Source organism: Chroicocephalus ridibundus, chromosome 1 (genome assembly GCF_963924245.1).
Source record: "Chroicocephalus ridibundus chromosome 1, bChrRid1.1, whole genome shotgun sequence".
In the NCBI taxonomy this organism is placed as follows: domain Eukaryota; kingdom Metazoa; phylum Chordata; class Aves; order Charadriiformes; family Laridae; genus Chroicocephalus; species Chroicocephalus ridibundus.
Window position 1 is genome coordinate 171,957,567 of NC_086284.1, and position 20,833 is coordinate 171,978,399.

General features: G+C 36.8%; 1 protein-coding gene across 1 annotated transcript in view; it reads left to right on the top strand.

Moving 5' to 3' along the window:
* The window catches only part of DCN (decorin), a 39,291-nt gene that overhangs the window by 13,270 nt on the left and 5,188 nt on the right, over positions 1 to 20,833 (top strand). The window contains exons 3-6 of the mRNA XM_063322811.1: positions 7,865 to 7,977; positions 17,929 to 18,142; positions 18,328 to 18,441; positions 19,666 to 19,759. Of these exons, the coding sequence (XP_063178881.1) occupies positions 7,865 to 7,977; positions 17,929 to 18,142; positions 18,328 to 18,441; positions 19,666 to 19,759 (535 nt within the window). The remainder of the gene's footprint in view (positions 1 to 7,864; positions 7,978 to 17,928; positions 18,143 to 18,327; positions 18,442 to 19,665; positions 19,760 to 20,833) is intronic.

Consider the following 20,833-nt stretch of genomic DNA (forward strand, 5'->3'; position numbering starts at 1 on the left):
GCGACGGTTGCTGTTCTCTGATGGGATGTTTTATGTCTGTAACCGTGACAGTGGGAAATGTAAAGCTGGCAATTTTAGGAGCTCTGAAAACTCATATTTGATTTTTTTTTTGTTTTACTTAATGTCTTAATCCCTGAAGTCTCATGACTATTTCAAAATATTTTTAAGCCTTTTAAAATACTTCTGTACTTCTTGAGAAGGCACATACCTTCCAGACCTTTGAAATGACAAGTCTCAGAAAGTTAGAAAGAACACAGAAATGGAAGTTGCTTAATTTTTAGTTTCAAGAATATATCATTACTCTTAGGTATTAGCTTTTGGGGCCAGGAGGCTGAATCTGTCTGTACCAAAAATGTGACCAGCACTGAAAAATAATTTATAACATCTGTAGCTTGCAATATCCGTTATACTTTGAAATATGTGTTCACTACACAGAGTGGGTGGAAATAGAAAAGAGGAGTTATAGCAATGCACTAATTTTTAAACGTTTGCTAGGGCCTTTACAATTCTTACTACTATCAGAATGGAGAATTATGCATTTAATCATAATGTGTGAATGTGTTTCTGTTTTGCTGTGCTACTCGCTGTGTTCTGGGAAGCAATGTTGTACATGCTTGGGAAAAACCCCAGTGTAGTAACATGTCAGTGATTGTGAGAGGCCACCTCAGCATGGGGTGGAGTTCATAGAATCATAGAATCATAGGGTTGGAAGGGACCTCTGGAGATCATCTAGTCCAACCCCCCTGCCAGAGCAGGGTCACCTAGAGCAGGTTGCACAGAAACGCATCCAGGCAGGTTTTGAATGTCTCCAGAGATGGAGACTCCACCACCTCTCTGGGCAGCCTGTCCCAGTGCTCTGCCACCCTCAAAGTAAAGAAGTTCCTCCTCATGTTCAGTTTCTTGTTTTTTCCTATGGGAAGGGAAAGAGGTATACAAAAATAATAATCTGTGATAAAAATAAGTCCAAAATGGATCTTAATGGAACATGACTCTTATGGATTGTAGAGAAGAAAACAAGTCTGAAAAATGGTTGTGAATTACCTTTAAAGAGATGTATTTTAAGAGTCTTAATGCATTCCAATGGGCACTGTTTGGTTTTTTTTTAGCTCTTAGAAAGATCACTTGAGATAAATAACTCTTTAATTTTTCAGTCTTTTTTAAAAAAAATATTGCTGTTGATTTCATAGCAAGCAAGGGGAAGGTGGAGAACAAACTTTTACTTTGAAAGTGGGAGAGAGAAGGAGGCTGTAGATATTTCTCTGTTAAGAGAGACAATTGTTTCTTATTTTATGGATGGTAGGACGCAAATAATGAAATTACTCATATTTGCAAATCCCACACAATAGAGAACAAATTTCCAGTAAATACTGAAGCACAGAGCCTGGGAAAGCGTCAGTGAACTTTTCTAAGTCAAAGCATTCAAAGCTGTGTTAAGCAACTTGCCATCCTTCCAGAAAGCAGTCCTTGACTCCTGTTATTTTCCATGACCAAGTATCCTGACCCTGTAAACGTGCCGTTTGCCTCATTCACCCCAGAGTCCACTCAGGGCATTACTAAGGGCATTGACCCCCCGTGGAGGGTTGCTGCCCGTCAGTGGGATGCGGCAGGGCTGTACTGGGAGCAGGGGAGAGCCCAGAGCAGCCTGCACAGGCAGCGCAGGCAGCTGCTGGAGAAGGCTGCCTCCGCCGGGAGAGCAGCCGCTGAAGATCACGGTTGGGAATTACATGTAGCTCAGCCCAAATTCCTCAGCTGGCAGCAGCTGTTTGTGGAAACTGAAGGAGTCTTGAAAAGAGCCCCATTTTATGGCCCCTGTGATAATAATCGTGAGTGTTGCAATGTAATAACACATGTATCTGAGCTACAGCGTTCAGATACCTCTCTGCCTTTTGGCCCCTTCTCTCCAGCTGGGGAAGGGAAGGTTTATTCAGAGCAATAAGCCCCATCTCTGCTTGTAAAACAGATAGGTGGAGGGAAAAAAATAAAAATACCCCAAACAAAACAAAACAAAAAAAAATCAAACCACAAGCTCTGTTGCGTTGTTAAAGTTGTTTAGAATTGGCACTGTTCACATATTTGTTATTTTGACTATGTGGTCTCAATGTTGCAAGGATGCAATTCTCAGGGAAGTGTCCTCATCTCTGGGCTACAGACTCAGACTTCCATTTGCTTAGTCTCCCTCGCTGGCCCCATAAATCTTACATTCCTTTTCTGCATAGTCGTATGGCTTCAGCAGAAATGTGGCCCCGTGCCAAGTTGCAGACTAACTTGTGGCTCTCACTTCTGAGAAACTGGAGCAGCGGACTGAAACCCCTCCATAGCGAGAAGGGTTCAAAAGCCACCCTCCTCCTTTTGTGGGTTCAACAGTTCCACGGCTGCTTGATCACAGCTCCTGTAGCCGAGCAGGTTATTCCCTCAGCTGCAAAAGTAATAAAGCCCGTCTTGTATACCAAAACCCCTAACCTCCCTTAGTCCTCACACTGTTCCCAAATCCTTGCTACATCTCCTACACCTGTTTGGCTGTCTAAATGGCACTATATGCTAGTTGGGCTGGTGCAGTGCTACACAGGAGATGGCTAGCCACTGATTGCTGCTCTCCCAGGGACTGGGTAATAGCTGAATTATACTGGTCTTGGCTTTTCTCTGCCTAATTTCTGGTCTCATAAAATCTCCAGATCCATCAGCCTTCTGTCCTCTCCAGGAGGTGAGGCAATTACAGCTAAACAGCCAGACACTGTATTTGCTTAAGAATTTTTTTTTTTTTTAAATCTACACGCCACACGGATAGGATCCCACAGAGACAAGCCTGGTTTCTGCAAAGTTACCTTCTCCTCCATCCTCCCACTACGGAGGGATTCCTGGTCCTGTTAACCTCTCCCCACCAAACGTCTTCTAGCTGACTGTAGATGAGCCTTTCAGTGCTTCCAAAAGTGAGTGTGGGCCCTTGTTGTCTGCATGAAAGAAATCCGTTGATGATCCAGCTCTGCTGGATTTTGATAAATACATTTTGATTGTGTTTGTTATTCCAAAATTCTGTGGTCTAGCGACTAGTGTAAGAAAAAGTTCGAAAAATTTCTGCCAGGGATAATAGAAGTTCAGCTGATCCTGACTAACAACAGGAAATAAATCAAGCTTACTTACACACTTTTTCCATTTTGCACTTCTGTTGCATCTTCTGTCTTTTATGTGTTTTCAGATGCAGGCATTTTTACACACATACATGTGCACTGGTGGGAACCGTTGAGTGCTACAGGTTGATAACGTAGAACAGAAGGAAATTTCTACTTATAGAAATCTGCAGAGAATAATACAAATTTTACCTGTGCTGTAGGAAGTGATGGCTGTTCAGCTTCTGTAAGGAAGTCATGACTCCTCCCAGAGAAATACTTAAGTGCAAATTGAAATGGTCTTTATGACTAAGGATACGTGAATGGGTCTATTAAATCCCTTATCTTTCCAGAATCTTCAGGCTCTTAATTTCAGTGTAAACAAGGATATTGGAAGGGTGGAGCTATACCATTTCTACTTATTTGTGAATAAGTAGAAATTTTAAAAGAAGTATTTACCAACTTAAATAATAACTGACTTAGTTTTATTCAACCAAAATAAATAAAGACATATGTATCTTCAAATTAACATACGGTGTGAAAGGCAGAAGAATCTAAATCTTTAATCAGTTATAAGTTAATGTTAGGAACAAGAGGCCTGAAATATTTCCAGGGAACTGAATTATAATCTGTGTAGCACTGATTAGTCACATAAAAAGTCATCCTGCTATGAGAGATTTTTCATACGGCTTTTTAAGAAGCAAGCTTTAATGTATAAAAAAATAACAGACAAGAGCTGGAATACTTGTGTGAACTGTTCTTAAAAAGATTGAGAGTTGACTCAACTGACATTTCGAAACACCAGTTCCCCCTTTCAGTTGCTATTACATAAATTTCACTGGATGCATTTGTAGGTGGACACGCAGTCATACTGTACAACATGGCTTCAGAAGTATATGAGCATCACTTGAGTTTCTCAGAAGTTGTAAGGACAGCCCACAGTTCCCCTCTGAACTTCTCAGTCTCCCAGACAGAGGAGAAAAAATCCTCCTAGGAAATAGTAATTCTATCTCAGGACCCAAGATGCATTTCAACTTCCAGTGGGATTATGATTTTCTTGATTCAGTTTAAATTCTGTCATGCTGTTGTGTTCATTCAGGCTTCCCCATTCGTCTGAACTGGCTGTCTATTGACCTGTCCTGACCAGAAAGGTTTGAAGGTTTGTTCTGCAGGCCGAGAATCTCCAGCACAGGGGCTAGCTTGCACTACACCAGTGCTCCTCCTACATGTGTCTATCTGGAGATACATCTACCTGTATAGAGACATGGACCTGCAAGCTGAAGCACAGCCCTTGAAGCCAATGTAGATGTGACAAGTGGTGAAACACTTGGATCCAGTCCACACCTCAAACACATTCAGGTTTAGTCCTGAATTATTTAGCTGCTGATTTTACAAGGCAGTGTCCAGATCCACCCATTCATAAACTTTTCCTCCGCTGGAGAGTTCCAGTTGTAGCTTTCAGCTGGAGGATGTACTAAACTGTTTAATGGTAATGCAATGTCTCTTCAGCATCTGGGGTGCATCCTGTGCTCCACCATGCTTTGCTCTCCCAAACTCAGACAAAGCAAGAAAAAATTCAAATATAATTTCTATAGCTGTTTTCTGAAACATTTTTAAAAACAACTTCAGGAAATGCATAAAAGAATATACATGAGATAGGTAACAAAACAAGTTTAAGGCTTTCAGGGATGGCAAATCTTTATTCTTTGCATGCAAAACTAATTACTGTATTGTATATCCTTCTAGTTTCTAGTACAAGATAGGAAGATTTTATAAATCACTTTTCACAAATGGATATCTGATTGTTAAGTTTGTCTTACCCTTATAATATGAAACATTTAAAGGTTAACTTCATTGCACTGGGAAATTGTCAGTTCTACCTTATTCGGGGATAACACTTTAGCTTTTAGAAGCTGACATATGAAGCTTGAAATGTACAGTTGGAAATTTAGTTTGAAGTTTAGTCTCTGGAAAATTACCCCTTCAGTGGCAATCCAAGTGTTCTTACAAAGTATGTTCCAAGGACATCACATAAAGGACAGCTGTATAGCTCTCATGTGCCCTAGTTTCTGCCGTAAGCAGTTATTTACAGTTACCAGTCTACTAATATAAATATACTGACAACCAGAACATAGTACTATTACTTTGAGTGCAAATAATTAAACCTTTTTTTTTTTGTATTTATATGTGAAAAAATCTGTAAAAGTTGCTAGACTGTAAGAACTTCTTGTAACAAAATTGTGATCTTGAAAAAGTAGTGCTTTTTGGGAGAGAATTTTTAGTTGCTGACATCATTCCTGTCCGCTGAGGACAAAAACTGTCCAAAGACAACCAACATACAAATTATACGGTATCACATTTTTATATATTTGGAACTCTAGTCCTAAACTTCTGAAGGTAATGAGGGTTTTGCAACTGCCTTCAGTAAAAATGAAGTCCACGCCTGAATGAGGAAAGGTTATTTTAGTAATATGTAGAATCTTAGTCTGTATCATATATTCATGCACCGAATATCAGTAAGGTAAACAGGATGAGATGTGAGATTTGGCTTTTGTCATTTTATGTATGGTAGAAGCTTTTACTAATTAATCCCAGGCTAGATGGTTGTGCTTTTTAATACTTTTGGACTGGATTAAAACTCAACCAGGTTAATCTATATTTTACTCAGTTTTAATAAATATCAGATCCAAATATTTTAATAATTTTTTAGCTAATGTTAGAGAACTTATGGGTCAGAAAATAAATTTGAAATAGTAGCTAGGATGTTTTTTAATTCAAAACTGAAACTTTTCTAATGGTAGAACAACAGAGTGTGATCTATACAGACTAATGTTATGAATTCAAAAGTAAGATTAAAAGAAGCAAGCACTTCTCAAAAGTTTGGGTCTCCTGCACCCATATATAGATAACTAAAAAAGCAATCTTGTTTCCAGAATGTGCCAAGCACCAAACAGCTGTAACAGACACCAGTGGGATCTGTGAGATGCTCAACACTTTGGAAGATTCAGACCAGGCACCTAAAGATGAATTTGAGGCCTCATCTGCATGCAGATATTTTTAAGACTATGACCAAATCTATAATGAATTCTTAGTGCATCACTAATTGTAGTAAAAAGCTCCAGGATACATCGCTGTGGCCTCTCTAGAGTTTATGGTAAAGTTTTATAGTAGTAACTATAGAATAGTGCTCTTTATGTAGGGTAAAAGGATTAAATATAGTACCAAACATATACTTTTCATCGTTTGCCATAATCCTTCCAAATAAGAGCCACCCATTTTTTTACTCTACATATAGATATATATATACACACACGTATATTCTGTAAAGGACTGAAAGAGAAGGAGTTCTACTTAACATTGGATTTTGAAAGAGAAACCTACATTTCAGGTGTGAAAACACATTTGTGATGAACGTTAAACATCACAGAATCACAGAATGGTTGAGTTTGAAGGTCACCTCTTGAGTTTGTCTACTCCACCCCCTTGCTGAAGCAAGGGCAGCTAGATCAGGTTGCGCAGGGCTGCGTCCAGTTAACTTTTGAATATCTCCAAGCATGGAGACTCCACAGCCTTTGTGGACAAAGCATATATGATCTCTGGGCAAGCATATCTCAATGTGTTTGCAGTGCCATGCTTGAGATTAAAATACAGAGGTTAAAAAAGTTAATATATATAGGTATATATCTTTCACCTGAGAACAGTATCACACAGTCCACCATCATACTGGGGAGACACTGGTGATAGTTGCAGTGAGATCTTTCCCAGGAGAGTTCAAATATAGCTTCAGAAATATTTGTTAAAAACTTTACTGGTAATAAGAGAAGTCCACTTCTGTTAGATGCCCATATAGAGACTTTATTAGTTTCTATAATTTTTTTTCTACCAACCATTCATTTAGCATTTCACATTTGTTAAAAAAAAAAAAAAAAAAGACTAGTTAGAAAAAAACATTTTAATTTTGTGGTAAATCAGAATGACTATAAAAGATTTGCTCTATTCCAAGTCACAGTATGAAAGGAAAGCTGGGTAAAGCAAGTGTTATTTAACACTAAATAATTTCATTTCCATGACTTCATCGGACTTACATATCAGCTATTCAGAAAATAGTCCCAAAGAGAGTCTTTAATTTAAACTGTCTGATGTTCTTTTGGCAGTTGTAGGGAAACCAAGAGATTTGTTCTCCAGAAAACTTGGACATAGTTTCAGATGAAAGAAAAGGGGGGAGGTGGACTGGGTTTTTTTAAGGTGGACTTTACTGCAAGTTATTCAGTTACTGTCAAACAAACAGTATTTTTTCTGGAAATGATTATAATTAACTATCGTACTTCTTTCAAAAAAGCCCACTACCTTTTAAATAGCAGGAAATGTTCTCTGTCCACAAAAGCTAACACACAGTGAAATTAATAAATACCATACCTCTTTCTGAAAGCAATTTTTATTCACACAATTCAGTGGAATTAAATGTGTTGGAAATAATTTTCCTAAACTCAATCCTTCGCTTCAAGCTATAACTCACATATATTCTCAGAAAAGGGCATAATGGAAATGTGACTAAATAAATTTTGATTTGTCATAGCAAAATAAAACTCCCTTTGACTGGCTGGAGACAGAAATACTTTAAGATAAGTCTTCTTAAGCTTCTTCAGGAAATGAGTTCTAGAAATGGTGTTTACTGAAAGGTAAATGCTGCTAAGGAAAGTACTAACCCCTATTTAAAGTTTCTTTCAAAGCCAATTATTTATTCCTTTTACTGTCCCTAGGTTTGGAAAAAGTGCCAAAAGACCTTCCTCCTGACACAACTCTGCTGGATTTACAGAACAACAAAATCACTGAAATTAAAGAAGGAGATTTCAAGAACTTGAAGAATCTTCATGTAAGTGTATAAATGAACTACCATTTCCCCCCCAAAAAAATAAATGGGGACAAATGTGGTTTTGGCCTAGTACTCAGTTTTTTAAGGAAAACTGATGAAATACTCTCTGATCTTCCTCCACCAGCCCAGTGTGTTTATTTCCTTTCCCATTCCTCTCCTGCAAACTCTCTTCTCATACTACAGAAGTTTCTCATCTCTTTTCAGCTCTTCATACCTGTCTCCTGTTCGTTCGGTCTCCTGATCTCCATTATAACTTCTCTCACCTATTTATGTATGTTTTTGGTCCCTTTGGCACAGTGACTAGGTTATTTCTATTTAAAAAGCAGATCCATCTCAACCCTGCCACCTCACTCACTTATTACCGTATTCCTTCCCCTCCCACCTCTGAGCTCACAGATTTTTGTATATACCATGTTTGTTAGCAGTTTTTCTGTAGTAATTTTAGTTTAAAAATCTTTTCAAATCGATCTTCTGCCCCCTGCACTACAATGAAATTGTGTTCTTGCAGTAACCTTCTCCTAGCAAAACTCCATCCTCATCCTCCTTTACCTGTCAGTCTCTTCCAACACCGCCGTCTGTTTTCCTCTTTGCTGAAATATTTTCCTTCCCTGGTTTCCGTGACTGCCCTTTTTTCTGGTTCACCTCTTCTTTTCCAAGTTTCCATCAGACAACTACCTTCCTCTGTTTCCAAATTTTTGTTTCTCTGTCTGAGGTCCTCCTCCCTTATTTCTATACTTTTCATCAACATCTTAAAATTTATACCTCATAGCCTTGCCTCAATTTTGTTGAAATATCTCTTTCTTTCCAGATCAGAAAAAGGTTATTACTTCTCTGCCTTTGAAAGTAATACCCCAACTCAGGCATATTTCTGAAATATTATTTTTCTAGCTTTTCACCAACTCAATTTATTCTGTCTATTATTCCATTTGTTCCTTTTTGATTATAACCAATATAAACTACTTGGCTTTGCTTTCCTGCGTCCTTATAGCCTCTTTCTATTCTATTGTTTTCATTCACAACTAAGAAGCCAGCTCCCACTTTTTATCCGTTCATGATGCCAATGCCATCATCCAAACAAGCACTGTTTCAAAAAATAATCTCCATTCAGCCACTCATAGTTGGAAAAAAAATCCTATAAACATTTATTTCCTTAATTATTTCCAAATTCCCTCTTAAATTTTTCTTTTAATGCAACATTGAAAAGAAAATTTTTTAAAAAATTCTAGAAATAGGCACAATGCCAGACTGTCCATAGTAGAGGGACCTGCATGAGTAAATCATGATGAAGTTCATGTTATCTAATTTTATCATAGATGTCTACAGTTAAGCTAGTTACATAGATAACCTCTACAGTCAACTCAGAGAAGTAGGTATTTCTACATCACATTTCATCTGACTTGTGTCCCAGAATTTTTTTTTTTCAATTCCTCTGCTTGGCTGCTGAACAGATTGGACACCCTAATTCCTGCCCCACTTGTTTTGGTTTTCTTCCACCTTGGAGAGAAGTCCTGTGTCTTCAGTGAAGATCATCTGCAAAGTGCTAAAAAAGAGAAAAGACTTGTCAGTGAAATTAATCTTTTTGCAATCCTTCTTCATGACACTGCATGAAATGAGTCAGACCATGGTATTGCAGATGAAAAGCACTGACCTCAAGGACTTCTGCATACTTGGAACTCAGTCTGGGTCTCTGTTATACATCCTGCTGTGAATTAAGCTGCTGTGAACGATGTTATCTCATTGAGGTTAACTCTTAGGATTTACTTTATTTCTTTTATTGCAGTAGATATAATTTAATAGTGAATTAAATAGGTAACTCTTCAGGGAAGAGATAATTTGTTTGTCTAACTCTCAGAAGTACCCAGTACATGCTTAGGGGCCAGTGGAAATCATACAGAAGAGTGACAACAGTAACATCCGTTTTAACAAATTACTTTCAAAACAATACAGTTTTCCTGGATTTACTCAGGAACAAAACCCGATCCTCTCATCTCCTCCCCAAAATAATATTTTAGTCATGCAGTACATTTATGTAACTAGGCACCATCTTTACTCTCAGCAGGCATCATTCTTATTCTTTTGTAATATCTGGGAATGATTCCCATTCCCAACTTTGCAATTAAATATTCTTCAGAGTCATAGTGAAAGGGGAATATTGTTTTTAGATAAATATAACTCAAACGCTTTGTTGTTGACAGAGCTCCATTGTCACTTTTGTTTTAAGGAGATATATGTGTGTGTGTGAGACATATGTATAAAAATATATATATAATGTATATGCTTTTAATCATATTCCCTGATAAACATGGCTTGTGTTAGCGTTACACTTGACAGTGTGATGTTCAAGAGTTTCTAGGCTTCTTAGACTTTACTAAACCTTCTTATACTCTACTAAAACAGCAAGGTTTACATAAATAATTACTGTTTCAAAATCTAAAATTAACCTCTTGCATGAATTTATCACTTAAGGGAAAAATTCCTTAAATCCCAATTTTCATAGCTCTTGAAAAAAATGAACAGTATATTCAGTTTATTCCTTTTGAATATGCCTTTTAAATTCCTTCCTAATTTCTATAGACATCACCAACCCCATAAGTAATAGTTTTAGAAGGGATTTTCATGAACAAGTTGAGTTGAACCTAAATTTCAACTTGTACTGAAAACCAGATGGAGTAAGGAGAAAAGAAAGGATCTACCTATAATTTCCCCCGGCTTCTCTTTCAGCACAAAAGTATCTGCTTATGCTCTGAAAAAGAAACAAAAGGGTAGTAATTTGTACTTAAAAAAAAAATATTCTTTGTATCAGAAAATTTTCCTGAGTAGGTAAAAGAGAAGTTAAAATTTGCAGCTGTGGAAATATGGCAAGCAATTGGAAAAGGATGCAACTAAGGGAATATTTATCTGCAAATAATAGATGCCTGCCAGAAAACACCAGAGTCAACAGTTTTGGTGCACTTGATATTTTTATAGTTTTAAATTCATCCGGGAAAAAGTGTCTAAAGTTGTACTATAAAAACTCAGTGACACTTCACACTATTTAAAAATGAAAGATAAGATATATTTTTTTACTGGAGGACTTGGGAAAATAGGGAAAAAAATCAAGACAGGCTTTTTTTAGGGCTGAGGACTGAGTTTTGCGGTTTCAGAGAACTGTCTGCTATTATGTAAAAAAATTGCTTGTGATTGAGACCTGTGGCAAAACAATCAGCGAGGTGCTGTTGGAAAAGCCAGGAAAAAAATCTTCTATGAAACCATGAGGATTTTCCAGGCAGACTGACACTTCTGGATAGAGTACAGTACTTTGACCCCATGGACACAATAAAGAATCCAAAATACTACATGAGTAAGCCCTCATGCAGAGTGAAGGAGGAGTCTACAAAAACAGCACAAGGAGTTGCATGCTGTGTGGCAAAGCCAAAGCAAACCAGCATAACGCCTGGAACTTGGAAAAAGAGGTAAAAGAAACTACTGTGTACTAGATCACTATATGAACAGCACAAACAAAATAGCAACTGCCTGCTTTTCCAACGGGAATTTTTCAATGGCACAGTGTCAGTGCAGCAAAAGAAGACAAATGCACTATTGGCCTGAAATCAAATGGAACATTGCTTCATCTAAGCTGGCAGAACTATGCAAAGCCATGATGGTGCATACAACAGTGCTAAAACCAGTTGTATTTACACCGAAAGAAAAGCCCTGCACGAAAGAGATAAAATATTTAAACTTGGGACCTAAGGTTATGATATATCCACACTAAGGGATTATCAACACTAAATGTATGGGCAAATAAACTGAAACACTGGAAAAATAATGTATTACATTCGAAAAGTTTCGTGCATTTTTTTTTTTTTTTTTTTTTAATCAAAAGGAGGCTCCCTATGGAAGGACAGGAGCCCAGATTAACTGAAGAAAAGTCTAAGAACATCTTCCAGGGATACAGAAAAGCTCCTAACAGATCAAACAATATCAATGAAAGAACACAGTCTTCTGATGACTCATTACAGCTTCAGCTCCCTTTTCCCAGGCATAATTAAAAGAGATGTTAAGTAAACATAATGCTGTGCAAATTGCAGAATGAAGAGTCAGTAACCATCAAGATACTGTAAAAAACCAAAGACAGATATCTCTCCAGTTTTTACCTCTGAACTCAACTCCCACTATCATCAATGGCAGACATTCTTAACAGGACTGGGGAATACCATTTTTTAAATTTTTTGTTTCCACTTGGTGCAGCTGTAGGTTTCTAACAAATATTCTGAGAAGAAAAAAAATAACCTTTCTGAAATGCAGCACTCCCTTAGAGAGCTCTCATTTCCTCAGACTCTCTTTTACATTGTGCTCAACACACAATGAAATTTTCCACTGAAACAAGCGAAGTGCAATACACAACACACGTGCAAAATATTTTTATTGTGCAGAGGGTAAAGATCTTTTCATGCAAGGAAAACAACAGAAGAAAATGCTTTTAGGTCCTTAAAATTCTGGAATCAGCGTACTAAGCTAATGAAAAAAGGAAATTTTAAAGAGTACAACAATAAAGTACACAAGCAAATTGTGATAAAATGAATAATGAATAACTAAAATGCTTGCCTCAATAGACAAGGACAGGGTTGAAAGATTCTGTAGAAGTCTAGAGCATTAGGACTATTTTTTGTTGGAGCAGGAAAAAGCAGAGCCATCTGTTCCCTGGTCACGTGTGCAAGTCATGTAACACAATACTTATCAGTGAGAGCTCAAACTCACGCGAACTGGATCTGCAGCAGGCTTCTTGGCTTTGCGAGATTATTCAACAAGGTGCTATCGACGTGATCAAACAGCTTTCCACAGTCGTCTTTCATTTATACTGGGGGCTGTTGTTTCAATGCCTTGACACCTCCTTCCCTCACAGTTCATTCATCTCTTCCCTCTTGTTTCTATGTCATCCCTTTTTCCTTGCCCTTCTTAGCTATGTCCACTTGATTCTAGGTCTGGTAAGGTTACTACCAAACCCTACCAAAGACTTTAAGTAACAACAAATAAAGAATAATTGCACCATCCTGGTTTTTTATACCTTTACCCTTTTCCTGCCATAACTGTAGATCAGGGGACCTTCAAGAGACATAACATCTGAAATTCTGTTCAGAGACCTCCTTGGATTCAGGGGCTCTTGGTGCCTTCAAGTTTATGAATGTTTATGATTTTTTAAATTAATTTAAAAATTAATGCTTATTTTGTAGAATTCTGTCTCCTGGTATGACGCAATTAGTGAAGAATGTCAAGTTCTCTTTTATATTTTTGGTGTTCTTTGTTTTGTTTTGGTTTGGTTTTTTTTCCCTTTTCCTAAGTGTACATCCACTCCTAATAATTTGGCAGAAAAGCTGGACTATATGTCCAGGTTATGAGTATGACTTAACAACTAAAACCATAAGGCAAACAAGAAAAGCCAAATTTATTATTATTTTTATTTGGAAGCCTGACTCCTGAGCTTACAGTTCTTCAGGCATTACCGTTCCTAGCAGAACTGTAATAAAAAACAGGTAATAATGCAATACATAACCCAGGAAATTAAAGAAATTCCATTGGGTCAGCAGATTGACTTTTCAGTTTAAACCCTGAAGGACACATGCATCATTAAAGATTTGATGTTAGGTAAGAGTACCATCCCCAGCTGGCAAAACAGATGTATCACCGTGTATTACGTCTGATAACAATTTGCTGATCATTTTACAGTTCAATTCTGATTTTGGCAAGGCTCTCCCTTCAACATATTCTAAACTAAGAAGACCAGAAGTAGGGATGAAAACCACTCAGAACAATCCCCTGACATTCTCACGTAATGGAGTTTTACACAAAAAAATGCAATCCCCTGCTGCCCACCCCCAGACAGGGCAAAACCTGTAAGTTCTGCTAACCCCCAAGAAGAACAACCCTACGTTAGTTCCTACATGATTGCCACACGCTCCCTCTGCAGTTTGTCAGGGTGTATTTTGACAAAAGCCTGCCAACAAGTGTTCCAAAATTTTCCTGAATTGTGAATCCTCCTTTTTGTTTTGGGAATAAATATTTGAGGTAGAAACCAGGCCAGAGGGAGCTAAATGGCCAGACTCCCACTGACTTCAACTGAGCCAACATCTATTCCTGTCATACAGTGACTTTTATTTTTTTTTCTTACTACTCTAATATCAGAGGTGTTTCAGTAAAAAGTAAACAATCTTCGGAGCAAAACCTGGATTTTTTTTCTTCTCTGAGCACTGCTTAAACTGCTGGTCATGATAAGGTGGTCTATAGGTATTACCACAGTGACATATTATAACAGAGTCAAGGTTTACAGTGCAATGTTCACATGCTATATATGACAAGGTAAAATGACTTTATCTCAAGCAAATGAGGATAGAAGCTAAATTTTCTCTTATCCATAGAAAATTGCTATGAGCCCTCGAAGCCTGACTAAGCGATGACTAATGCTCGATGTATTTGTGCCTGTTTGTTTTCCCTTGCTTTCTTTCCTCTTTTCTTACCTATGGCTAAATATCTTAGCACCCATACCAAGTCATGCTGAAAGTTGTGCATTGGTGTGCTCAGCATTTGTATCAGGACTTGGTGACACGTTTCGCTTTTTTTTTTTTTTCTTTGGGGGTACATTTATTTTAAGAGAAATATCCTTTTCTCCACCAAAAATGGGAGTGTGGAAAAAGATTTTTGAATAAAAGTGCCGATTCCTCTAGCTCTGTTCTAGGCTGTCACGTTTCTTCAATCTGCCAAATCATTTCATACTAGCAGCATCTCAAGCGCTGTCTGTAGCCAAGGGGCTCCACCACTTCCAGCACTTTGAGGTTGACCCTTATTTTCCCCTCCAAGTACTCTCTGTACACAATTTTTATATGTCCTTTGACAAGGTGAATATAATGCCCCATCATGCCATCTGGGCTTTATTCAGGATAGTTAGTCCATGTGGCATGTTTTTGCCTAACATCCCTTCCTCAATAGCACTGCCTGCAGATGTTTTCCCTAGGTTTTTCTCCTCCAGTTCCTGTTTTCACTGACCTCTAAATCCCCCTGTGTATTTCATTTTATTTTGTTTTGTTTTGTTTTAACTTTCGTTACATGCAAACCATACGGGGCACATTCTGAGGAAAGTAAACAGCAGTGCTCCAAGGCTAATAACTTCGTTCTTTAAGTCTTGCATATAATAGAGTTATTGTGAAGCGGGAAAGGAACCCAGGGGTATGGCTTGCCAGGTGCTATGCTGGTGTGTTATCCTCATCATTTGCTGTTGCTCTGTGAGACAGTAAAACTTCTCTTGCAAATTCTGATGTGTAGGTTTATTTTTATTTCTTTACAGCTGCACAACAGTGTGGAAAAATAGTCCAGGTTTAAAAAACCGGGAGCAGGGACTGGCAGAGTGAGATGTGAGTGGGAAATCATACTCTGGTACAAAACAGTTGAAAACTATGGGGTTGTGATACCTTCCCACTTTATACCACCACACATACATTCCCACTGTGAAATCGGTATTTTTAAGCCTACCTTTGATAGATACCGTTGTTTCTAACTGAGAGACTTTCTGAATGTTTGAATAAAACAACAGTTTTGTGTGTTTTCCTAAGATGACATGATCATATTCAGGAGAAAGAAAGGGCGAAGCAGAACAGATTAATCCTAGATATCTAGATAATTTTTGGACTATCAGTTCTGCTCTCAAGAGCTGTAACAATCCTCTTAACATCAACTATTCAGAGAATATTTACATTGCAGAGCCTAGCTGATGTATACCTATATATTTCCAGCAGGAAATATTTCACATCAGATCATCAACTGTGATAATCATAGCCCAAACATTTTTTATCAAAAAGGCAACAAAGTTAAAAAAAAACCCAAATAAAATAGAAGAAAAAGATAAGGCAGACCAAGATAAATGACCAAGGAGTTCAAAGCAGAATGCAGGATAAAAATGTCAAGGGCTGATAAAATGAGTCTAAACTCATTGAATGTTGACTTAAAGATCTATGGAAAAGAAATCCATGGTAAAATAAAGAAAAAAGAAAGAAAATGAAATCATGTAATTAGCAATAGTACATTCAGTTATTGAGTTATTATGATAAAAACAATGAAAGAGACTCATCTGCATAATTCAAGCTGTACCCCTCAGAATAAATGGTTTGTTTCCCATGTCCTAATATTGTGCAGCCAGTTGTATTGCACTACGGGCAGAATCTACATCAGTACCACAACTCTGGCAATGATGACTCAGGAAACCCCACCCCGTGTGTACCCTGTGTGTACCCCATGTGTTCTCATGGCAGTTCTTATAGCTCAGGCTCAAATAAAAGAGAGTTGAGGCCATGGCTTCCACTGACCAATATATTTATTTTGGGAGAGGCTTATTGTTAGAGAAATACTCTGCTGAACTGTGAGTGACCTTTTCTACCTCCTCTTGCAAATGTGTTATTGCTAGCTAGCATACAAAATTAAAACCAGATATGTTCAGCTTTATGCGTATTCATTGAAACCACGTAAAGAACACACTGCTTGCTTTGCTCAGGATGATCTGCAACAGGAGTCTATTAAGGAGAAAACCACACATCCAGTACCATTTTAAACTATATTCTCACCTCTTTTTTAGTTTTCATGATAGAGAGGTGTTGTCATTGATAGTGGTACACTTCTTGGCACTGTTTTAATACTGAACTGATTGTGGAAAGAGCTGAATGCTCAATTTTCCTCCAAGAAACAGGCTGAAGTGTAATTCTGAAAATACTTAAAGTGTATTAAAAAGCAGTGAATGTTAACTATGGTATATGCAATACAGAAAATGTGGTTTAGCAGCAACTGTTGTCTTCTGTTTCTGAAAATAGCATAGCGGAGTTAGTGAACAAAGATATTCTATAGCTATTCTCTAGTAATAAATATGAATAGCTATTGATGCAACCCATTCTACCTAGTTCACTGCACAAACATGCAGCGCTGTAAGTCTGATGAGTAGGTAGCAAACAGAAGGAATGATAAGATTCATTCTCATATGTATCATATCTAAAATCTTTTCCGTTAGCTGCATTACTCTTCTGACAGTAATGGGACTTTATTCTCCCTTTTTATGTCATGGTTGGTTAATCTAAAAGAGAGCTAGCAATAACGTAAAATTTCAGAGGAATACAGAGACCACCTATAACAGGTAACAGAGATTTTATGGAGGCCTTTCTTTCCTGACAGTGTAGAAAGTTAATTTGCTTAGAGTTACCCTGAGTCTAGATATCACAATTGTGAGAACTAGATTAGGTACCTACATAGGAGGCAGAATGAATATGGTCCATGATCCCTACCTGCAGGACTTACAGTATGATGCTTCAAATTGCTCCCCTTCCATACCAAGTTATACTTACCAAAAAAACTCGGCTTATATCTCTGCAAAAAATGAGGGTATTATCAGTCAGAAATCTAGTAAGTGCAGTCTATAAGACTAACAGCAAAGAGGTGATGATATACATATTTTTATTAAGTTAGGCTGTGCCTTCACTGTATTGAGTCATAGAATTTTCTGTTCAGGAAAAACTGGTTAGGATGATTGTGTGATGATGTGTAAGGTATAAAAGTATCCTCAGAATAAATGAAACCAGAAAAACAAAAAGCGCAAATAAACCTGATAATGTTGGATTTATGTGAATTACTTGTTCTTCACAGCTTTCAAGTGGAAGGGTTGGACTTGGTTATAAATTATGTATGTTAACAGAAGCTGCATATACCTCAGCAATGAAATAATACTTTTATGTGTTATGTAGGCCTTGTTTATCTTTCACTGCTTTCAGAAGTTCTTAATCTATTTGTTTTAGTACTGCATTGCATTTTATTCAGCTTGCTAGATTGGCCGTCAAAAGATATCAAAAGACACTAGAAAAGAATAATAACTTTTTAATGTTTCATTCCTTAAAATAACTTCTCTAGTGGTCACCTGAGGTCTTCTACATTATTACTCCACAGGCATTGATCCTTGTTAACAACAAAATCAGCAAAATAAGCCCATTAGCTTTTGCTCCTCTGAAGAAACTGGAAAGACTTTACCTGTCCAAGAACAACCTGAAGGAACTCCCAGAAAACATGCCGAAGTCTCTTCAGGAGATCCGGGCTCATGAGAATGATATCTCCAAGTTGAGGAAAGCCGTCTTTAACGGACTGAATCAAGTGATTGTCTTAGGTACGAGCATGAGAAATTATAACAAAATCATCTCAGTGTTTTTTCAAGATGTTTTTAGTTCAATCAGTGATTTTATGTAAAAAGCCAAGAAATGTTCCAATAAATTGTACCTCCAAATTAGCTTTGACCTGAAGGATATAGGTACCTACATTGCAGCACAGCTCATGACCATGTTTTGTTGGCAGAACTAGGCACCAATCCTATCAAGAGTTCAGGCATTGAAAATGGAGCTTTTCAGGGGATGAAGAGGCTCTCCTACATCCGTATTGCAGACACCAACATTACTAGCATCCCAAAAGGTAAGAAATTCAATGAATATTTCAGAGATTTTCACAGGTATAATATAGTGACTTTTAGTCAGCTGGAAAAAAAAAATAATTATGGAAGTCTTTTGAGTCAGTCCTTAGAGTATCCATTACTTGACTACTTCAATTTTTGTTCTGTTGTCCTTTATTGGTTTGGAAAATTTTGTTTTTCTATTATGAGAAGCTCCACAAGAGGTTCACCGTCAAAACCAAGACATTTTATATTATTTTTCTTTCCTTATCTCATAGCTTAAATACAAAGAGGAAGAGTGTTTTCATCCTCCAGCCCTGTTTTGTGAGCCTGATCAACGTTATACAGATGTAAACTCATGTAGAATTAACAGAAGTTCTATAAGCATAAAATCAGCCCCCCACAAATCTGCGGGTTTGAAGCCAAAAATACTATTCCTATACAAAACAGAAAGATTTGATGGTTTTAAAAGTAATTAATTGCAAATTGCTAAAAAATAAGAACAACATCAATATAACCTATTAAAAAAACACAAACACACACACAAAACAAAACAAACCAGAATGGTTCCAATCCAGAGGAAATTATATTGAATTTATTCATACTTTAGCCAGCAGATTGTTTTGAAATAGCTGAAAAGTTTTTGAAAGTTAATATAAGTTGTTATTTCATTCTTACCACATTTCCTGTTTTGGATGTTCCTTTGAGGGACCTCACATAGTTAATATATTTGGTTCCAATTTTTTTTTCCTGATAAACAGAATTTGCAAACTAGTATGTGCCCTACCTAAAATAACATTAAAATTATTTTACTTAAACTTTATAATCTCATTTTCTGCTGCTGTTATTTGTTAAATATCTAGGTGCCAAATGTTTGTAGATTTATGTATGTGCATAGTCTGGATAAAAAGAAGGCTCTTTCCCTTACACTATCATATATGTCCCATTTACATAATAATGAAGGCTAGAATTCATATCTGAGAAGAATTGTTAGTTTTTAACTGTTCTATGATGACCTTACGAGCATGATCTTATTTCACGCCAAATAAATGTTTACTAGAACTGTTACTAGCTGTTTTCAGTTTCCCTCATTGTGAAAGTTCCTTGTTTCATTCAATGAATTGTTCTTGGCCATGTCTAGTAAAAATCTTTTTTCTTACTGTAAAAGAGTCTCAGTGTAACACAAGTCCTTTAAAAAAGATCATCCAGTTTTATTAAAAGTGCTTTGATGGTGTTTTCTCTTTCAGGCCTTCCCCCATCCCTTACTGAACTTCACCTTGATGGCAACAAAATCAGCAAAATTGATGCTGAAAGTCTGTCTGGACTCACCAACTTGGCAAAGTAAGAATTCATTTCTTCTTTTCACATAAAATATTAGTTGAAATTGTAACCACAAAAAACATCATTCTGGGCTTCATGAGTGTTATCATCATTGAAGCAGCACATAACGTATCAGGGAAAGCTTCTAAGGACTTGTGTACTGACTTAAGAGAACAAAACAATTGGTTTTTTCTAACATCACTTTCCAGTTGTTTTTAATTATGAGTGAAGTATGCCCAGGACAACTGTTTCTTTGATTTAAAAAAAAAAAAGAAAAAAAGTATAAAGAAAGCAATTAGATTTTTTAACTATGTCATGCTACTCTCATTGTATTTCCATCTTTGGTTTATGCAGTTTTATTGGGACACTGCATTGCTCATGCAATTTCCTCTGCAAACTGAGGAAAAAAACACATGGGAACCAAACCTGCTTGAAACAGTTTCTTTTGTTTCTTAAGAAAAGCAAATCTGCAATGAGTCCAAGAAAGTGACAAAAAATTAATCACACTATATAAATAAAAAAGTATCATTTTTTTCAGGGTGATTGTACCTTGCTAATCTGTGAATATATTGTTGAATATGTTTATCTAACTGTAGGAAAATGTAAGAAAAATTCCCAAAGAGCAGTTATAGACATACAGAATTATTGGTGAATTAGTTCATATTAGATAACGTGCTAAAATAGTAAAATGGGCCTTTTAATACAGGGTATTTTAATACTATGCTATACTATTTTAAGATTGTTCTATGAAAATAGAAGTGTAATTGATCTATAAGACCATTAATCAGATTATTGTATCTAATTCCTGGGTCTTCACCTTAATCATTCAGTTTAATAATCTTAATCATTCTTCTTGTCACAATCAAGGAAGAAAACAGAAATAAAAGAAACTTTACTGAGCAACAGGAGTTAAATTTACCACTACTTATAGTAGATTGGATAGCAATTTAGTGCAATGAAGTATGTAGTAATTTAACATGTATTTTAAATCTGTCAGTTCCAGGTGATAAGGCTTAGAACAGCTTTCTAGAGCTTGTAAAATAAGGCATTTCAATTCATGTTTAATGTTCATATTTGATCACAGATTGATCACCA